The 17297-nt window shown below is 35.4% G+C and overlaps 1 protein-coding gene and 1 long non-coding RNA gene across 25 annotated transcripts in view; one reads left to right on the top strand and one right to left on the bottom strand.

The window, feature by feature from the left end:
- The window catches only part of LOC106506297 (uncharacterized), a 476882-nt gene that overhangs the window by 111486 nt on the left and 348099 nt on the right, over nucleotides 1–17297 (bottom strand). The gene's annotated exons all lie outside the window — the stretch shown is intronic.
- TFPI (tissue factor pathway inhibitor) overlaps nucleotides 1–17297 on the top strand; it is a 64748-nt gene that overhangs the window by 14867 nt on the left and 32584 nt on the right. For 8 of the 9 annotated variants that reach the window (XR_014828711.1, XR_014828712.1, XM_084997998.1 and 5 more), the window contains one exon: nucleotides 14239–14361. Coding sequence is in view for 7 of the 9 variants with exons in the window: in XM_084997998.1 (XP_084854124.1) it covers nucleotides 14253–14361 (109 nt within the window). In the remaining 2 variants the exon portion in view is untranslated. 9 annotated transcript variants of the gene reach the window in all.

Below are 17297 nucleotides of genomic sequence, written 5' to 3'. Positions count from 1 at the left end.
GCATTGGCTAATACCTTTATCATGTCACATAATTATCATGTCTTTTTTGTGACAGGAACAATTCAGATCTCTCTTAGCAACTATGATGTTTGTAATACAGTATTGCTGTCTATAATCACTTTGATGAGTATCTCCATGATTTATTTATCTACAGACTGCAAGTTTGTGCCCTTAAATATCTTCCAAATTTTCCTATCCTTAAGCCTCTGGTACTTATATTCTATAGGTTTTCTTTATATTTATACAAATATATCACTTAGATGAAAACTAAACTATATACTTTTTATTAATGACATCAAACACAAATTAAATAGTTTCTGTATGGTCTTATTGCTAAAAAATTTTGTTTTGTTTTCACTGTAGAGTTGGGGAAAAATAAAATTTCTGGGTACCTAGAACTTACAAGCTTATTATAGGGTAAGAAGTTATATTAAAAGAATATAATTAGATAATTTTGAATGGAAAAATTCATGTTATGAAAATTATAATTGAATCATTGCAAAGTAGACATAGAAAAAATTATGTAAACACATTTACTTTTCTGTTATTGACTTTTTGGTAATTAATGTAAAAAGAAACTATTTTATCAATTAACATGATGATAAAATATATCACATTTCAATTATGTTTCATGAAATAGGATTCATTTAGAGGAAAGAAGTAACACATATAATAAGATCTCAAGGATAATTTGTAATTCCTTGGTAGACTATGGAGCATGTTGGAGGAAATACAGTCTTGACCTAAGCCAGAGACTGGAATATAAATAGCCAAGATTGCATTGTAGTCTCTCTGGTGAACTCCTGTTAATTTGGCTCTATCTGGAAGTCTGCACCACACCTCTCTCTACAGACCAGCAAATCATCTGACTCCATATAGATGTCTACCACTGGCAGGTTAGCAGTGGCCAGATGTTAGTGTGATTCCATTATTATCCATTCAGTAAGCATTTGGGAAGCAGACTTTTATGAGTAGAGAATATGGGCAGGTTTTCTTAGAAGAAAGGGTGGAGAGAAAGAAGAAATAATTAGTTGAATCCTTACTGTCTTGTCTAATAGGAATTAAGTTATAACTGAGGTCCATTACATTCACTTTTATTCATACAGTTTTAAATAACTTCATACATTTGGTTTAAATATCTCTGGTGACATTTTACTTTCTGTAAGATATTTTTTTACAGATCCCTTAATTCATTGATTTGCTCCATAAACATTTATTGAGCTCCTATTAAGTACCAGACAGAACAGACATAATTTCTGCTTTTAAGGACAGAGAAATAAAAAAATAAACAAATAAATATATAGTGTCTGACATGGGAATGGGGACAGAGATTAAAAAAAAAAAAAAACATGAGAGAGAATGGAACATAATGATGGAGGTATTTTGTCTTAGGGGTTCAAGGCAGGATTTTGAGAAGACACCATTTGAGCAGAGATTTGATACAGAAGAAATATACCCATGGTATTTCTCTATCTATCTATCTGTCTGTCTTTTTTTGGTTGGGGGTACACCTACAGCATATGGAAGTTCCCAGGTTAGGGATCAAATAGGAACTTCAGCTGCTGGCCCATGCCATAACTACAGCAACACCAGATCCAAGCTGCATCTGTAACCTATGCCGCAACTTGTGGCAATGCCGGATCCTTAACCCACTAAGAGAGGCCAGGAATCGAACCCGCATCCTCATGAATACTAGTTGGGTTCTTAACCCACTGAGCCACGATGGGAACTCCTATCCATAGCATTTATGAGATTGTGTCAGAGCATGATTCTAGGGATGGAGAAGTAAAGAAGACCCTGCAAGTAGAAATTTATCGCAGAATTTCCTCTCTGCTATAGTTGGGAATGGCTCTACATCTTTTTCCATAATAGTAATAATGAATTCTCATTTTCCTAAAACCTTGTGGTGAATATTACATACTTAGCTTTCAGGCCCTTAGGAAATTTTTTAAATAAACTTTATTATGCAAAATTATGAAAAAAAATCAATCTTAAAATTTCTCAGTAATTCCAGTTAGCCCACAAATGTAACTGACTGAATGAAAATTATTCTCCAATTTCAAGTTATAAGAACTGGCATATAGCGCAGTTCTTTCTCCTTGGGAACATATGATTTGCGATTACAGTTGAGGAATGAAGCAGAGAAAGGATTAGGCAGTGAGGATCTGTTTTACCTGCCAAGTTTTTCCTTCTTGTTGTGAATTTTAAAAGATACTTCCTCCAGAGAGGAGATTACGGGGAACAACTATTTTCTCACAACACATGTCCCCTCTTAGAAAACAACAACAAAACGCGTCATTTGGGAGAACTGCATACTAAGTATTCCTCTTATGTGGTGATTTCTACATTTCTTATAGGAATGTGGCAGGCCACAGCCAGTCCTGCCTCAGGCTTAATAAGCAGCAAGAAATAGAAAGAACATGATAGTATGTAGAGGTGCAGAAAGGAAAGAATTGGCTTACACATTAAAAAGCAAATTCTAGTGCTGATGAATCTCTTCTTACATCCTAATTTTTACTAATATTATATTATTATATTTACACATTCTTCTGTGGATTGATTAGTGAGATTTGTTGTAATAAAAATGGTAAGTAAAGGAAAAACCCCTACAGATTTGATTTAGACAGTTACCATCTTAGAGTGGAATTACGCTCCAAACTGTGTGGCAGGGTAAGTGACCTTCGCTTCTGAAACAAATTTACTAACCAAGTTTAGAGACACTTTTTTTTTTCTTTTTTTAAAGACATTAGGAGGGTTTCCTCCTATGAAGTAAATGTCCCCTGACCCCAAATTCATACATTGAAGCCATAACCCCCAATGTGATTGTATATGGACATAGGCCTTTTAGGGGATAATAAATGTTAAATGAGATCATACACATAGTATCCTAATCTTATAGGACTGGACTTATGAGAAGAAAAGAGAGAGAAAGAGAGAGAGAGATCCTTCTCTCTCTATATGCAGGCTCAGAGGAAAATCCACGTGAGGACATGGAGAGAAGGCAGTGTCTGCAAGCCAAGAAGAGAGGCCTCTCCAGGAGCCTGGTTCTGCCAATGCCCTGGTCTTGGACTTCCAAGCCTCCAAAATTATGAGAAATTTGTTTCGGTCATTTAAGCCATCCAGTTCATGGTATCTCCTATGGCAGCCCTAGTAGACTAAGACAGCTCCTGTGAGCTTTATCCACCAAGTCCCTTGTATCCTTACCTAATAAAGATCCATTTTGAGCCTTGTTGGCTGGTTTGAAGTAATAGAAAAGAAAAACTACCTTGAACTAGGTCTAATTCGGCATTCTTGTCAGACCTCAAACCTGGACTAGGTCTTTGATGATTGCTCTAAAAAAGAGCTTGAAGCATTGAGGCTCTTTTATTCATTTTGTACCAGTTGGCCTATCAACATAAACTTCATTTATAATGTTGTATGCTCAGAGTTCCAAAACACTTACCCTGCCACACAGTTTGGAGCGTAATTCCACTCTAAGATGGTAACTGTCTAAATCAAATCTGTAGGGGTTTTTCCTTTACTTACCATTTTTATTACAACAAATCTCACTAATCAATCCACAGAAGAATGTGTAAATATAATTTTTACTAATATTTATTTTCTTTTACCTAAACTTTAATCCAACAGTATAAATCTATAATTAAGGTATTTACTTTAGAATGACTACATCTATACAACCATTTAAGCTGTTTTCTTGAAAAAGTTATTTTGTCATTTTGAATCACTGTTTATTTTCTCTATCAAATGAGGATATATTAGTAACATTCTCTTAAGTGAGCGTGAAATATAAATAAGAAAGAATTAATAATTAAGGTTCATTATTGGAAGCTACTATCATATTATGATTTATTATTATTAAGGTGACAAATTGGGAGTTTCCATCATGGCTCAGCGTAACGAATCTGACTAGCATTCATGAGGACGTAGGTTTGATCCCTGGCTTTGCTCAGTGGGGTAAGGATCTGGCGTGGCTGTGAGCTATGGTGTGGGTTGCAGATGCAGCTTGGATCCCATGTTCCTGTGGCTGTGGTATAGGCCAGCGGCTACAGCTCCAATTCAACCCCTAGCCTGGGAACCTCCATATGCCATGGGTGTGACCCTTAAAAGAAGATTAGAAAAAAAAGTGACGAACTGTAATTTAGCCACCTATGGTTTAAAAAAAAAAAAAAAGTGGCTTAAAATCAAGGATCTAGAAAATCTAAACAAAGACTTAATCTACAATATGAAAATCCAAGATAATTCAAGAGCTGACTATAATTACTTGTTTGAAATGGGGCCTAAATAAAAATAGGAATTTGCTTCTTTCAATTCTGGTCTTCAGCCATGATTTTTTAAAGTGTGTGTATATGTGGTTTCTATTCTAAAGTTTTGGGAAAAAGAGAAAATATGATACTTCACAGATTTTTTAAGTACCTCCTTTAGGTGTTCCTTGTGTAGGGTTGTTCTACTCTGTTCATTCAGGCTTTGACTGCTGGGTGAACTTCTGTGTGCTTTTCCCTGGTATGAGAGGCAAACCCCTAAGTTTTCTAAGGCTTATGATGTATTATAAGCCTATGGCTTCTCCTATGGCTCACTAAGGCATGGGCCAAAAACCAACTACCCAGATTTATGGATAGAGTGATATGAAAATATTTACATAGTAATAGTATAATCACTAATGAAGTGTAGAGTTAAAGCCAGAAGAGAAAACATTTAGGCAACTAACTGAATCAAAAATTACAATAATGATCACAATGAAAATTTATATTTGTTAATTAAGTGTACTTATAGGGTTAGCAAACAAGAGAAATCTTTTTTTTTTTTTTTGAGAAATTCATTTTTATCCTGTAGTTCCCTTGGAGATATTGCCTAATTATCTTCACATCACAATAAAGGTAATATTTCTAATAAATAAATACAGAGAGACTAATTAATATATTTAATTATACTTTTCTGAATTGGATTTGTCTCTATTCCACAAATCTTGTTTATTTTTAAATTTTTTAAAAAAATTATTATTATTATTTTGTCATTTTAGGGCCGCACCCATGGCATATGGAGGTTCCCAGGCTAGGGGTTGAATCGGACCTGCAGCTGCTGACCTACACCATAGCCACAGCAACATGGGATCTGAGCTGTGTCTGTGACCTACACTATAGCTCATGGCCATGCTGGATCCTTAACCCACTGACTGAGGCCTGGGATCAAACCTGTGTCCTCATGGATACTAGTCGGATTCATTTCCACTGAGCCACAATGAGAAAGCCCACAAATCTTGTTTATTGAACTCCCACAAATCTTGTTTATTTTAAGTGTGCTTTAGGATCCTGGTCTGCCTCTGTCACTTACTAGTCATTGAGACATATACTGTTGGAAAATAAATTGTGTATCTCTAATATAAATTCAGTTTACCTGCTCATTGGCCACCCGGCATCATTGTCAAGATCTAGGAAACCACTTCAAAAAATAATAAATGATTATAAAATACAAATGTTTTATGATGATATCCTTGTACTTCTATCATCATTCTTAAAATAAATGTGGTGTATACAGCATACAGCCAGAGCCTCATGAAACTTTATCTTAATTTTAATCATATATCATAGATAAATAATCCTGACGCCAAAATAATGCTTATAGTGATGACTTGCTGTCTCAGGAATGTGGGATCCAGGGGGGAAGTAAATAAAAAGATAAAGAAGGCTCTGTATTGACTTGCTAGAATTTGGTATGTGGCAAATGTGCAGTTACACAGCCTCAGATCCCTCTTGGGAAACTGCCCAAACATTTGCATTTCCACAATGTATTTATTTAGAAAATACTTTTCTCCTGAGAAAAATCTGGCTCTCAAACCTCTCACTGAGATAATGCAAGTTCAGCAAATCTCTATTCAGGAACAAGAGGTGGAAGTCTAATGAGAACTGTATTTAACAAAAATCCATTTCCAAATACAACTTGTTATAAATATTTTGGGAATTTTCAATTGAAAATACTACTTATAAGAAATGAACTTCAAAACACAAAAAAAATAGAAAACTATAAGAATCCTCAGTAGGGCTTTTTATCTCCCTCCCTCCACTACAGATTTACTCTAATGTTTTCTTTCTTCATTCATTATCCTTAGTATTATAGTGCTGCAAACTCACCAAAATGAGAAATAGCCAAGAAAGCAAAAAGGTTAGAGATAAAAACAAGCTCTAGGTTCTAGTGGGCAGCCCCCCAGGGACCAGCCAAATTGAGTGGAGGGAAGTATTAAACACCGAGAGGATAACAACATTAGCCACTGCTGAGCAGAAAATTGGAATTATCTTTCAAGTTATATGTTTTTCTTTTTTTTTTTGGCTCTCAGACTTGTCTTTCCTTTTCTGGTGGTACCCCACAAATAATAAGCAGCCAAAATAAAATTTCTTTTAGTCATGGCAAAGTACTCATTGAGCTTAGAGATTAATATTAAAATTTTAAAAAAGAAAAAGTTCAATGATAAGTGATAAAGAAAATCTGAACTGGGAAGTTTAACATATAAGTACCATGATGATAATATACACAGAAACACAATATGCAATTTTTTCAGATAAATTTATAAATGATAAAACAAGAGTGTACCCCCAGATTAACAATCGAATGATAACTGCCTGCATGTTGTTACATGCCTTTCCCAAAATGATGTACTAGAAATCTAACGCTATCTTTCCAGCCTACAATTAGTCTCTTCTATTCTCTGTGAGCTTTTTTGCTGTTCGAATCCTGCCACAAGTTTCATCATATCAACATCCACTACCATTTCCTTTGATTGTTCTCCTCCAGTTAACCAAACCCAAATGCCAACATGTTTCTAGCTCCAAGTGACTTGGATTCCTAGAAAAACATTGTGTGTGTGTGTGTGTCTGTGTGTGTGTGTGTGTGTGATTTCTTGGGCCACTCCTGTGGCACATGGAGGTTCCCAGGCTAGGGGTCGAATCAGAGCTGTAGCTACCGGCCTACGCCAGAGCCACAGCAACGGGGGATCCGAACCGCGTCTGCGACCTACACCACAGCTCATGGCAACGCTGGATCCTTAACCCACTGAGCACGGCCAGGGATCGAACCCGCAACTTCATTGTTCCTAGTTGGATTCGTTAACCACTGAGCCATGACCAGAACTCCAGAAAAACATTTCTTTACATTAAGACCTGTACTGCCTCACCTTACAACTTAGAGTATAGCAAACCCTCCATGCCTTATCAAATTAGAACAAAAAGGTCTCTCAGTTTGGGCCTAAGGCTTTCCAAATCTATATTTTCAATTTTTTAGACTTTGAAAGAGTCTGAGATGACATTCCTAACAAAGTAATCTCCATGAATATTTCGTTTCTGTATTGTTATTTTTTATGGCCACACCCAGTGGCATTTGGAAGTTGCCAAGCCAGAGATCAAATCTGAATTGAAGCTTTGAACTGCACTGCAGATGTGGCAACACTGGATCCTTAACTCAGTACACCAGGATGGGGACTGAACCCACACCTTAGCATCAACCCAGGCTGCTGCAGAGGCAATGCCTTAATCCACTGTGCAACAGTGGGAACTCCTACACTTCTATTTTTTACAGTGCACCCAAAATGATATCAAGGATTACTTAATAATAATAGCTGACATTTATAGAATTAGTCATTATTCTAATGACTTTTCCATTTAGTCCTCACGCCCTATGAAATAGGTTTTGGTAAAATACTCATTCTATAAATGAGTAAAGAGAGGCAAAGAGGATAAATATATTGTCAAATTCACATAATTAGTAAGCTACACAATTGGTATTTAAAGTTTTACAGTCTGTACTATTTTACTAGGGCTTCCATAATGAAGTATCACAGACTGGGTGGCTTACACAAGAAAACTGTATTTCCTCACAGTTCTGAAGGTTAGAGTTTGAGATCAAGATGTTAACAGGTTGTTTTTTTCTAAGGCCTCTCTCCTGAGCTTTGTTTTTCCTCTGTGTGTATCTGTGGCTAGTCATATTGGATTAGTACCTACTCCAATGGCCTTATTTAACCTTAATTACCTCTTCAAAGTCCTTATCTCCAAAGACAGTTGCATTCTGAGGTACTTGGGGTTAAGACTTTAACATGTGAATTTGGAAAATACATGATTCAGCTCATATCACAGTATTATTCCAGACCCCTCCTCTTAACCACTAAATTTACCTAAAAGAGAAAGAGAAAGAGAAAGAAAAGGAAGGAAGGAAGAAGAAAGAAGAGGGAAGGAGAAAGGGATGAAGGAAGAAGTAATAAAAGGAGAGAGAAGGAGGAAGGGAAGAAGAAAGATGTTACTTGGGATGGTGCCATATGGCACTACTTGGGTTGAATCAGTGGCTCTTGGTTTCCATAGGAGATATAACTATCTCTACCACAGTGATATTCTTGTCAAGCAAACTAGAATAACTTTGTAGGCAGCAGGAGGTAGGGTGCTTACTAGACAATACTGGAGACAGATTTACCAAATCTTGGGATGGCAGGTCATTATGGTGATGTGACCATGAGCTCTAGAGTTACGTGGACATGGGTGCAAACATTAGCTCAGCTTCATTCTTTTTGTAAAATTATACTTCCTTTCTGACCTTCAGTTTTCTTAACATTGGTATAATATATTCATGTAGGATAGGTTTTTGAAAAGGATTACAGTTAATATGACGTTCATAGAAGAGCGCATCTCCTCCAAAAGTGAAAATATCAAAGTCCTTTTTCCTTTCCATTTTGGCTTCTCACTTACTAGATTCACAGAGACCACTTGTCTTTCTTTCATATACCCTCTCAAGAATATTAATACCATAAATGGTGAAGTAACAAATAATACATTTCTTTCATCTAATTACCTCTTTTCTAAGCACATCTTTCTTTAGTCACCTCTCCTACACATTTACCATTTCTTTTTATTGGAGTTAACCAATAACCCTGTCTTCTCCTTCTATTTGGAAATTACCTATTGCTTAAGCAAAATTTTATAAATATAAAATGTACACTATTCATGTTATATTTTCTTTGACAAATTTATTTTTAAACAAATTTTTTCAATTAAAACATTTTATGCTTCCAGAAAAGTGGAATAAGTAATATCTAAGACACAATTAGGAAAATAAATATGAATTGATGGGCATTCCATCACATTATTTCCAATCTCTTTATTTTTTGGCGGGATTGGTAGAAATAACTAAAACTGCACAAATTTATCAAAAGATCCATATTGTAACCAAATTCTAATTCACAAAGTTTATCCTAATTCATTTATTCATCCTTATGTCAGTCATTATTATGGGCATTAAATATAGAATTGTGAATGTTATGCTAAGAATGGAAAATGCTTTAGCAATGGAGAGATAGTGACTATGTATGCAAATAAATGTATAAGTGGTGATAAGTGATACTCAAAAAACAAAGCAAGTCATTCTTTTTAGGACTGTAAAATGGTGCAGCTGCTTTGGAAAACCATCTGGCAGTTAGTTCCTCAAATGATTAAGCAGAATTATCATATTCATTCATATCATTCCTAGGTATACACTCCAAAGGAATAAAAACATATGTCCACAGAAAAATTTACACACAGATGTTCATAATAGCATTATTCATAATATCCCTAAAGTGGAAACAGCACAAATGTTCATTAAACGATGAATGGATAAATAAATTGTGGTATACCTGTAGAATATTTTTAGCAATATAAAGAAATTAAATATTAATATATGCTACAGTATGGGTGAACCTCAAAAATATTATGCTAAATGAAAGAAGCCAGACATGAAGACATTGTTATGAAATGTCTAGAATTAGGTGGTATATAGAAACGGAAATCATATTAATGGTTTCCTAGGGATCTGGGGGATGGTAAAGTCGGTGGGGGATAATGCCTAAAGGTTAGGGAATTTCCTTACAGAGTAGTGAGAATTTTCTGAAATTGTGGTGATGTTTTATAAATCTGTGGGTATACTTATAGGCCTCAAAATATTTTTAAAAATCAAATATATCAAATTAAAAATTTATACTCATTAAAAAACACATAAAATTGAAGAGATAAGCCATAGACCAAGATAAAATACTTATATATTGTTTTGATATATACTTATAATATATATAAATATATTCTTTGGCAAAGAACTTATATCCATAATATATAAAGAACTCTGATACAGTAATGAAAAGACAAATAATTTTTTTAAAAACCCCAGTTATTGGGCTAGAGATTAACAGAAGAACTGGTGGTTGTTACCTTGATATATGGCACTCAAATAAGATCTTTTGGAGGCGAGGATATTTGACAGGTGTCCTGACTATAAGAAGGGAGTCTGTCATTCCAGGATCTTGTAGAAGAGTATTCCCCAATAGGAAGAAAGAATTTTAAAGTACTAAGCCTGGATTGAGTAGTGTTTCTTCAAGAATCAACAGTTTCAGTAGAACCAGGATATTAGTAGGCAGTGTCCCATAAAGCCAAGTAATTACAGAAAAGACTGACAGGAAATAAAGTTGAAGGGGGAGCTGGGAATGACTTATTGGACATCGTTTCCTTGCTGAAAAGATCTTACATGATGATGATGATGATGACACAGCAAAAGATTTCCCAGCTCCTGCCTTGTGTCTTTAACTGCCCCATACTGTTCATTTAGAAAATATAACCTCAAATGTAATCTCTCCTGACTGAATTTATCCCTAATATGCAAACCAATCAATACTTACATTAATTTACCAAATTGTATGGTGAGTGCAGCAATTCACTCAGGTATATGTAAATCTTCTGTCCTTCACATCCTATATCTACTCGGTGACTCAGTTTTATGAATACTAACTCAAATATATCTACTACTTCTTTTTCTGTATTTCCACTGATAATCCCCTGTTCATAATTTCAGTCTGATAAATAATTATAATTCCAGTTACTCTACTGATGTTTGCCCTATCCACATCTTTCTGCACATGCTGGATTTTATTAAAGCTCAAAGCACATTATGCTTTTTAACATTCTTCTGGCTCAGAAAAATCTACTGTCTTTTCCTTATCTATAACATTATTTCTCAAGATGTTTTCTAAAAATTTATGGGAAAACAGTTTCTTGACATATAAATTTGGAAATGCAATTACCGCATCCCCATGGAAGATACTATTGCACATTACCATATTAAGGATTCTTTAAAAGTCCTATTATCGAGAAAACTATATAAATTTTTTAACTCAGATATAAATGTATATTAACCTATGAACACATTTTAATGTAACAATTAGTAACATCTTGCTGAATTAGTGTTCTAAGAACATACCTTGACCTAAAAGGATAAAATTGATGGTGCAAATTACCATTAAAGTGAATATAAAATGTAAGTTATACAATGTAATTATAAGTTATTCTGCAAAGGGAGTAAAATGTGTTAGTTCAAATGCATAAATTTTTAGAACCGAATGTATTTAAGGACAATCTAGCCCAAGTCATGCCTTTTATGAATCAGGGTTAGAAACAAATTTATTTTTGAAGGCTGCTTAGGTTGCTGACATAGGAGAGCTTAGAATTTTTAGTTTATTGCCCCAATGTACAAATACTTTTTAAATTCAAGGTAAATAATTTAACATATGTTTATTGTCCACAACTATGTGCCTGATACATGCAAAAATATTCTCACAATTCATCTTGGCACCTAACATTTCATTTTTATTTAACTCAGTGGGTTGAGCATAAATTCCTTGGAATTCCTGTCATGGCACAGTGGTTAACGAATCCAACTAGGAACCATGAGGTTGAGGGTTCGATCCCTGGCCTTGCTCAGTGGGTTAACGATCCGGCATTTCTGTGAGCTGTGGTGTAGGTTGCAGATGCAGCTCAGATCCCTCATTGCTGTGGCTCTGGTGTAGGCCAGTGGCTACAGTTCTGATTCGACCCCTAGCCTGGGAATCTCTATATGTCGTGGGAGCGGCCCTAGAGAAAGCAAAAAGACAAAAAAAAAAAAAAAAAAAATTCCTTAAGGGTCAAGTTGTTCTCTAGATTTTTAAATCTCCCTTAGTGTCTAATATTCTTTGGCACAACTAGTCACTAACAAAATGTGACACATTTATATAATATATTCTTGCTTAAATAACTTCTGATGACAGATTAGAAATTAAAGGAATTTAGCAAGAGTGAAGGCCCTCTTCCTGGTTCATAGCTGGTGCCTTCTCACTATGTCCTTACATGATGGAAGGGACAAGAGACCTCTGTGGAATCTCTTTTTCTAAGAACACTATTCCCTCCCTCATGACCTGATCACCTCTGAAAGGCCCTGCTTCCTAATACAATCATCTTTGGGAGTTGGAATTCTACATAAGGATGTGAAGGAAAATAAACATTCAGGACAATAGTATATTCCCACCAACAATGTTGGAGGTCCACATTCTCACTAACATTTTTTAATTTTAATTTTATGGCTGCACCCATGGCATATGGAAATTCCCAGGCTGGGAAATGAACCTGCACCTCTTGCAGCAACCTGAACCGCTACAGTAGGACCCTTAACCCACTGCACCATGGTGGGAACCCTTCCCTAACATTTTGTATTGTTATTTTTTATTAACTTTAGTTGTAGTATCTCACAATAGTGCTAATTTGTATTTTCTTGATAAATAATGATGTTGAGCATCTTTTAACATGCTTATTGGCTTATATATACTCTTTTGAAAAGTGTCTGTTCAATCTTTAATCTAACCACAGTATATATGTAAATGTAAGCTTATATTTAAATACATATATACTTGTGGATTCATATAATTTATGATATGATCTAGAAGGTATATAACAACTACTAAAATTCCAAAATATGTTAACATTTCCAAAGTGTTGTAAGAAAATAGGTTATACTGTTCACCACTGATTTGAATAAAGTTTAAAGCAAAATTCCATGTTTTACTTTATTATTTATTATAAGGATACACTTTAATGATATATATTGCACCTCGATCCAGCATAGATTTAAAGATAGTATTCTCTAAATTATTTTTGATGAAATATCTGTTCCAGCATTTGTGAATGTTTCCTGGTAAGATTGCCCTCTCCTTCCTGATTCTGATAGCATCAGCGGCTGAACCATGTGCATGCATTCCCTTCTTTTTCTCTTCCTGTGCTGTGTGAACATCACACATTTCCTTCCGCTTTTGAATTCAAAAGATAAATAGCCTTAAAGAAAAAAAAAATTACAGGTGCTTTTCCATTCCTTTTTGCTAGGGATCTTTAAATAATTTTGAAACAAGAAGTCTCACTCTCTTGCGAAATCTGTTTTCCATAGGGTATAAATGTGTTGATTTATCACTTAAAGTCACTTTCCTGCGAAACTCCTTTGAATCATATAACTCCCTAAGTAGAGGCGGAAGAACTGGAGTAAAGGGCTGTCTATAAGTTTAGACATTTCTTTTTTTCAACTGTTCTGTTTGCAATCTCATAGAAAACCTGATTAGAAAATTGGTTATAAAAACAGAAATATATTTTAAAGGAAACCTGCATGAAAATTTGGAAATGTGTTTCTTTTTTAATATATTTTTTTTTTTTTGTCTTTTTTGCTATTTCTTTGGGCTGCTCCCGCGGCATATGGAGGTTCCCAGGCTAGGGGTCGAATCGGAGCTGTAGCCGCTGGCCTACGCCAGAACCACAGCAACGCGGGATCCGAGCCGCGTCTGCAACCTACACCACAGCTCACGGCAACGCCCGATCCTTAACCCACTGAGCAAGGCCAGGGACCAAACCCGCAACCTCATGGTTCCTAGTCGGATTCGTTAACCACTGCGCCACGAGGGAACTCCTGGTTCTTTTTTAAACACAAGGGGGAGGTGGAAAGAGATATCAGAATTTGAAAATTGCATTAAATAATAGAAAAAATGGAAGAAAAATGACAATATAATTACTTCTGACTCAAAAAAGAATAGCTATGAGAAAGATATGGCACACAAGAAGTGCATATGAAAATGGATCTTAATACATACTTAGACATGTTGATCAGCATTTACCCATGTCTCTCAGTTATTGCCATTTTAATTTGAAAGTTCAAGATTGAAATTGTGACCTGTGTAGTTGAATATTATTAGATATATGCACCAAAAGTATACATGTCTAAAATATTGTATGTTTTAAATATGACTTACGGAATTTGTGGACAGAGAGGTATGAGAATACACCTTAACTGTCAAAGAAATTTACATGTGGAGGTATGCATAAGATTCCTACTAGTCTATACATAATTTCCTATTACCACTATATTTATTAGATATATTTGGGTTCTATATTTCAGAGATCATTGAAACAATGAAGGAAGGACAGATTTTTGGGGCTTCTGTATGTCTGCTGCTTAGTTGTGCCTTTGGACCTCTTACTGCTATTCCTGAGGAAGGTGAAGAATATGCAAACATTACAGGTAAAATGTTAGAAGCATTCCTTTTTTTAAGCTAGTCAAAGCTCTCAATTTTAATCTAAAAATTTAATATATTTTTCTCCATCCTGTAGAAAAATCAGTTTTTATTGAAGTGACATTTTTTTTCCAAACCTTAGTCTAAAACTGTTACCTTAGCAAGGAAGGTCTCTTTTTTTTCAAACCACATATTAAATATTGAAGTATCTCTGGAAAATTGCAAGGAGCAAAATAATGTAGACATAACTCTCTATGAACCTTGATGTTACTCGGCTAGGAAAAGTGTGAGAAGGAAAAGGAAGCTACAGACATCTGAGGTTTTAGCCACTCTCTTCTTGCCCTTACTCATCAAATAAATACTTCCCAGATGAGTCCAATGGGAGTATCTAGTCAAGCAAGACACCAAGAGATTTGGATAACAGAAGTCCGTTCTAATCCCATATAGTTCTGTGTCTAAAAGTAAAATACAGTTGACCCTTGGCAGTGCAGAGGTTAGGGGCCCCAACCATTTGTGAAGTCAGAAATCTGCCTATAACTTACAGCCAGCTCTCTGTATCTTTAATTCCCCTATGTCTGGGGTTCTGAATAGATTCAACCAACCACAGATCATGTCGTACTGTAGTATTTACCACTGAAAAAAATTCAAGTATAAGTGAACCCATATGGTTCAAACTCATGTTGTTTAAGGGTCAACTGTATTAACAATAAAACAAAAGAACAAGGAGGAGACTGCGTAGTGATCATTATTATAGATTTATTTCTTTCTCAAAAGTAATATTTTGTGGCAAATTTGTAAATTACCGATAGAAATCTCAAGTCATTCTTAATAATGAGCAACAAAAAGCGATAGATTCTACTTGTATGTATGGTTATGATATAAAAAAGATTTTCATACTGAAGTGAAGACATTATTTCAACATAGTATAGTAAATGAAAGGATATGCATAGGCATGCATAGGATGCTGCTATAATACAAGGAAAGGGACTCATTTAAGCTTGGCAGTCTGAGAACTTGGCATAGGAAAGCGGCCAAGTGGTACATGCTGCATCACTTCAGCCCACACCCAAGAATGAGGCACTGGGAGCAGATCTAAAGATCTGCACCAACCAGACCCACAGCTTGAAGTCTACCTGCCCAGGCAGACCCAGCCTACATCAGCCCCAGCTGACGGGTAGATGAGAAGCAAACCCAGCTAGGATCAGAACAGCCACTGACATCCTACTCATGAGTGAAAAATAAATGCTTATTATTATATGCATGAGAGAAATAGATACATTGTTAGGAAAATTTCCTAAAGATGGAATGTTATTTGATAAAGTCAAAACCATTATGTGTTTTATGAAAAAAAGAATTGAACACTATGAGATTAACTTGAATCTTTCATTCAGCTCATTTCTTAAAAGGGACAGCTGAAGTTCTAATATTTTGGATGTTGAGTAGACAAGGGATGTGGAGTTTAAAGTAAGTCCTGATAGGGAAAACGCCAGCAATCCCATCTTGAAGAGTGAGAGGAAAAAGGGTTCAAGTGTTCCCAGTATTCACCTAGTCCAAGTCCCCTCAATTAGGCTGAGAAATGCATGGCAGTTAAGCGGGACGTTCCTGAAGTAGTTGCTGCTGCCACAGTTGGCCAAGAAACCAGAATAAAACCCATCAATAATTAAGCCAGAGTTTTAAATCCAGACCAAACCTGCTGGATAAGGAAAAATGTTGATTATAAGGCTAGACTTGAAGACCACTTAGCTGACTTGCTGCAGTCTTATCCAGAGTTGCTTTTATTTTGTTTTTAATTAATCTTGCAATGGTATGATCCTGCATCTGAATAAACTCAATTTTGGAGATAGCATTTATCAAATTATGCCACAGCCATGCCATCATCTTATAGAAGTATACCATTTCATTGAAATAATGCGTTATTTTATTGAAAAACATAAAAGATTTTAAGGTTTCTCTCACAAGTCAGTAGTAGACTTTTTAAAATTAGTCCCACTAGCTAGGGAGGATGAAATAGAAGAAACTTCTTGATAATACAAAAATAGTAATAACAAATAGCAGTGATAAGCTTTAAAAAAAAATTCTTTTAGACCAGGAGAGGGAAGATTAGCAGGGAGCATTTAGAGAAAGGCAAGTATCTTTTAGAAAATTTAGAATCAGACAGAACTAAGTTTGCATGTGTGGTTTGCTACATAGCAGCTTTGCAAAATTAGAGAAGTTTATGTAGATTCTCTGACTCCCAGTATCCTAATCTATAAATAAGTCCTGTAAATAACTACATGGAAACAGTTATGATATAAACTGCATAAAAGCATCTGATGCATTTTTCTAGCACAGGGAAGGCAGAGTACATGCCTCCGTTCTGTTCTAGAGAAATGAAATCTTCGAGTCAGAGAGTCAAGTGGCATGCAGTTTCCTGATAGCAGGTAACTTTAAAGCTCTAGATTCTCGAACAAATTCCAGGAGAATGAGGATTCTAACTGTCAAGGATATGCCATATCCCCAAATATGATCATGAACCTTCTATTCAACATCTCAGTACAGAGGGAAGGGAGAGTGAGACTGTAATCCTCAAACTGTGAAACATAAAATACAGTAAGTTAATCATGAAAAGATTAAATATAAAACATTTACCTCACTACATCATATTAAATTCCTCTTATATTGCCCTGTATGTGCTTTCCAGTTTTATGGCCTTAGGTGGATCCTTGTCACTGTCAACACTTTCTTTAAATCTCAGGAAAGTTACCCCTGACCCCCTCAGACAAGCTTAGGTACCTCTTTACATACTTGCACAGCATCCCTGACTTCTTGAATATTTACATAAGTAAGTCTTTAGGGTCTGCATGCTCCATGAAAGGGGGTGGGGTGATTACTGCCACTTAATTTACTATCATATCTGTCATGACAGCACAGTGCTTGACACACATGATTCTTAACTTTTAAAAAG

Source organism: Sus scrofa, chromosome 15, assembly GCF_054392235.1.
Source record: "Sus scrofa isolate SSC_HxYL_T2T_F1_AM1 chromosome 15, Sscrofa_HxYL_maternal_Yorkshire_Landrace_v2.0, whole genome shotgun sequence".
NCBI lineage: Eukaryota > Metazoa > Chordata > Mammalia > Artiodactyla > Suidae > Sus > Sus scrofa.
The sequence above is the reverse complement of the archived record's forward strand: the minus strand, read 5'-3'. Positions and strand labels throughout refer to the sequence as shown.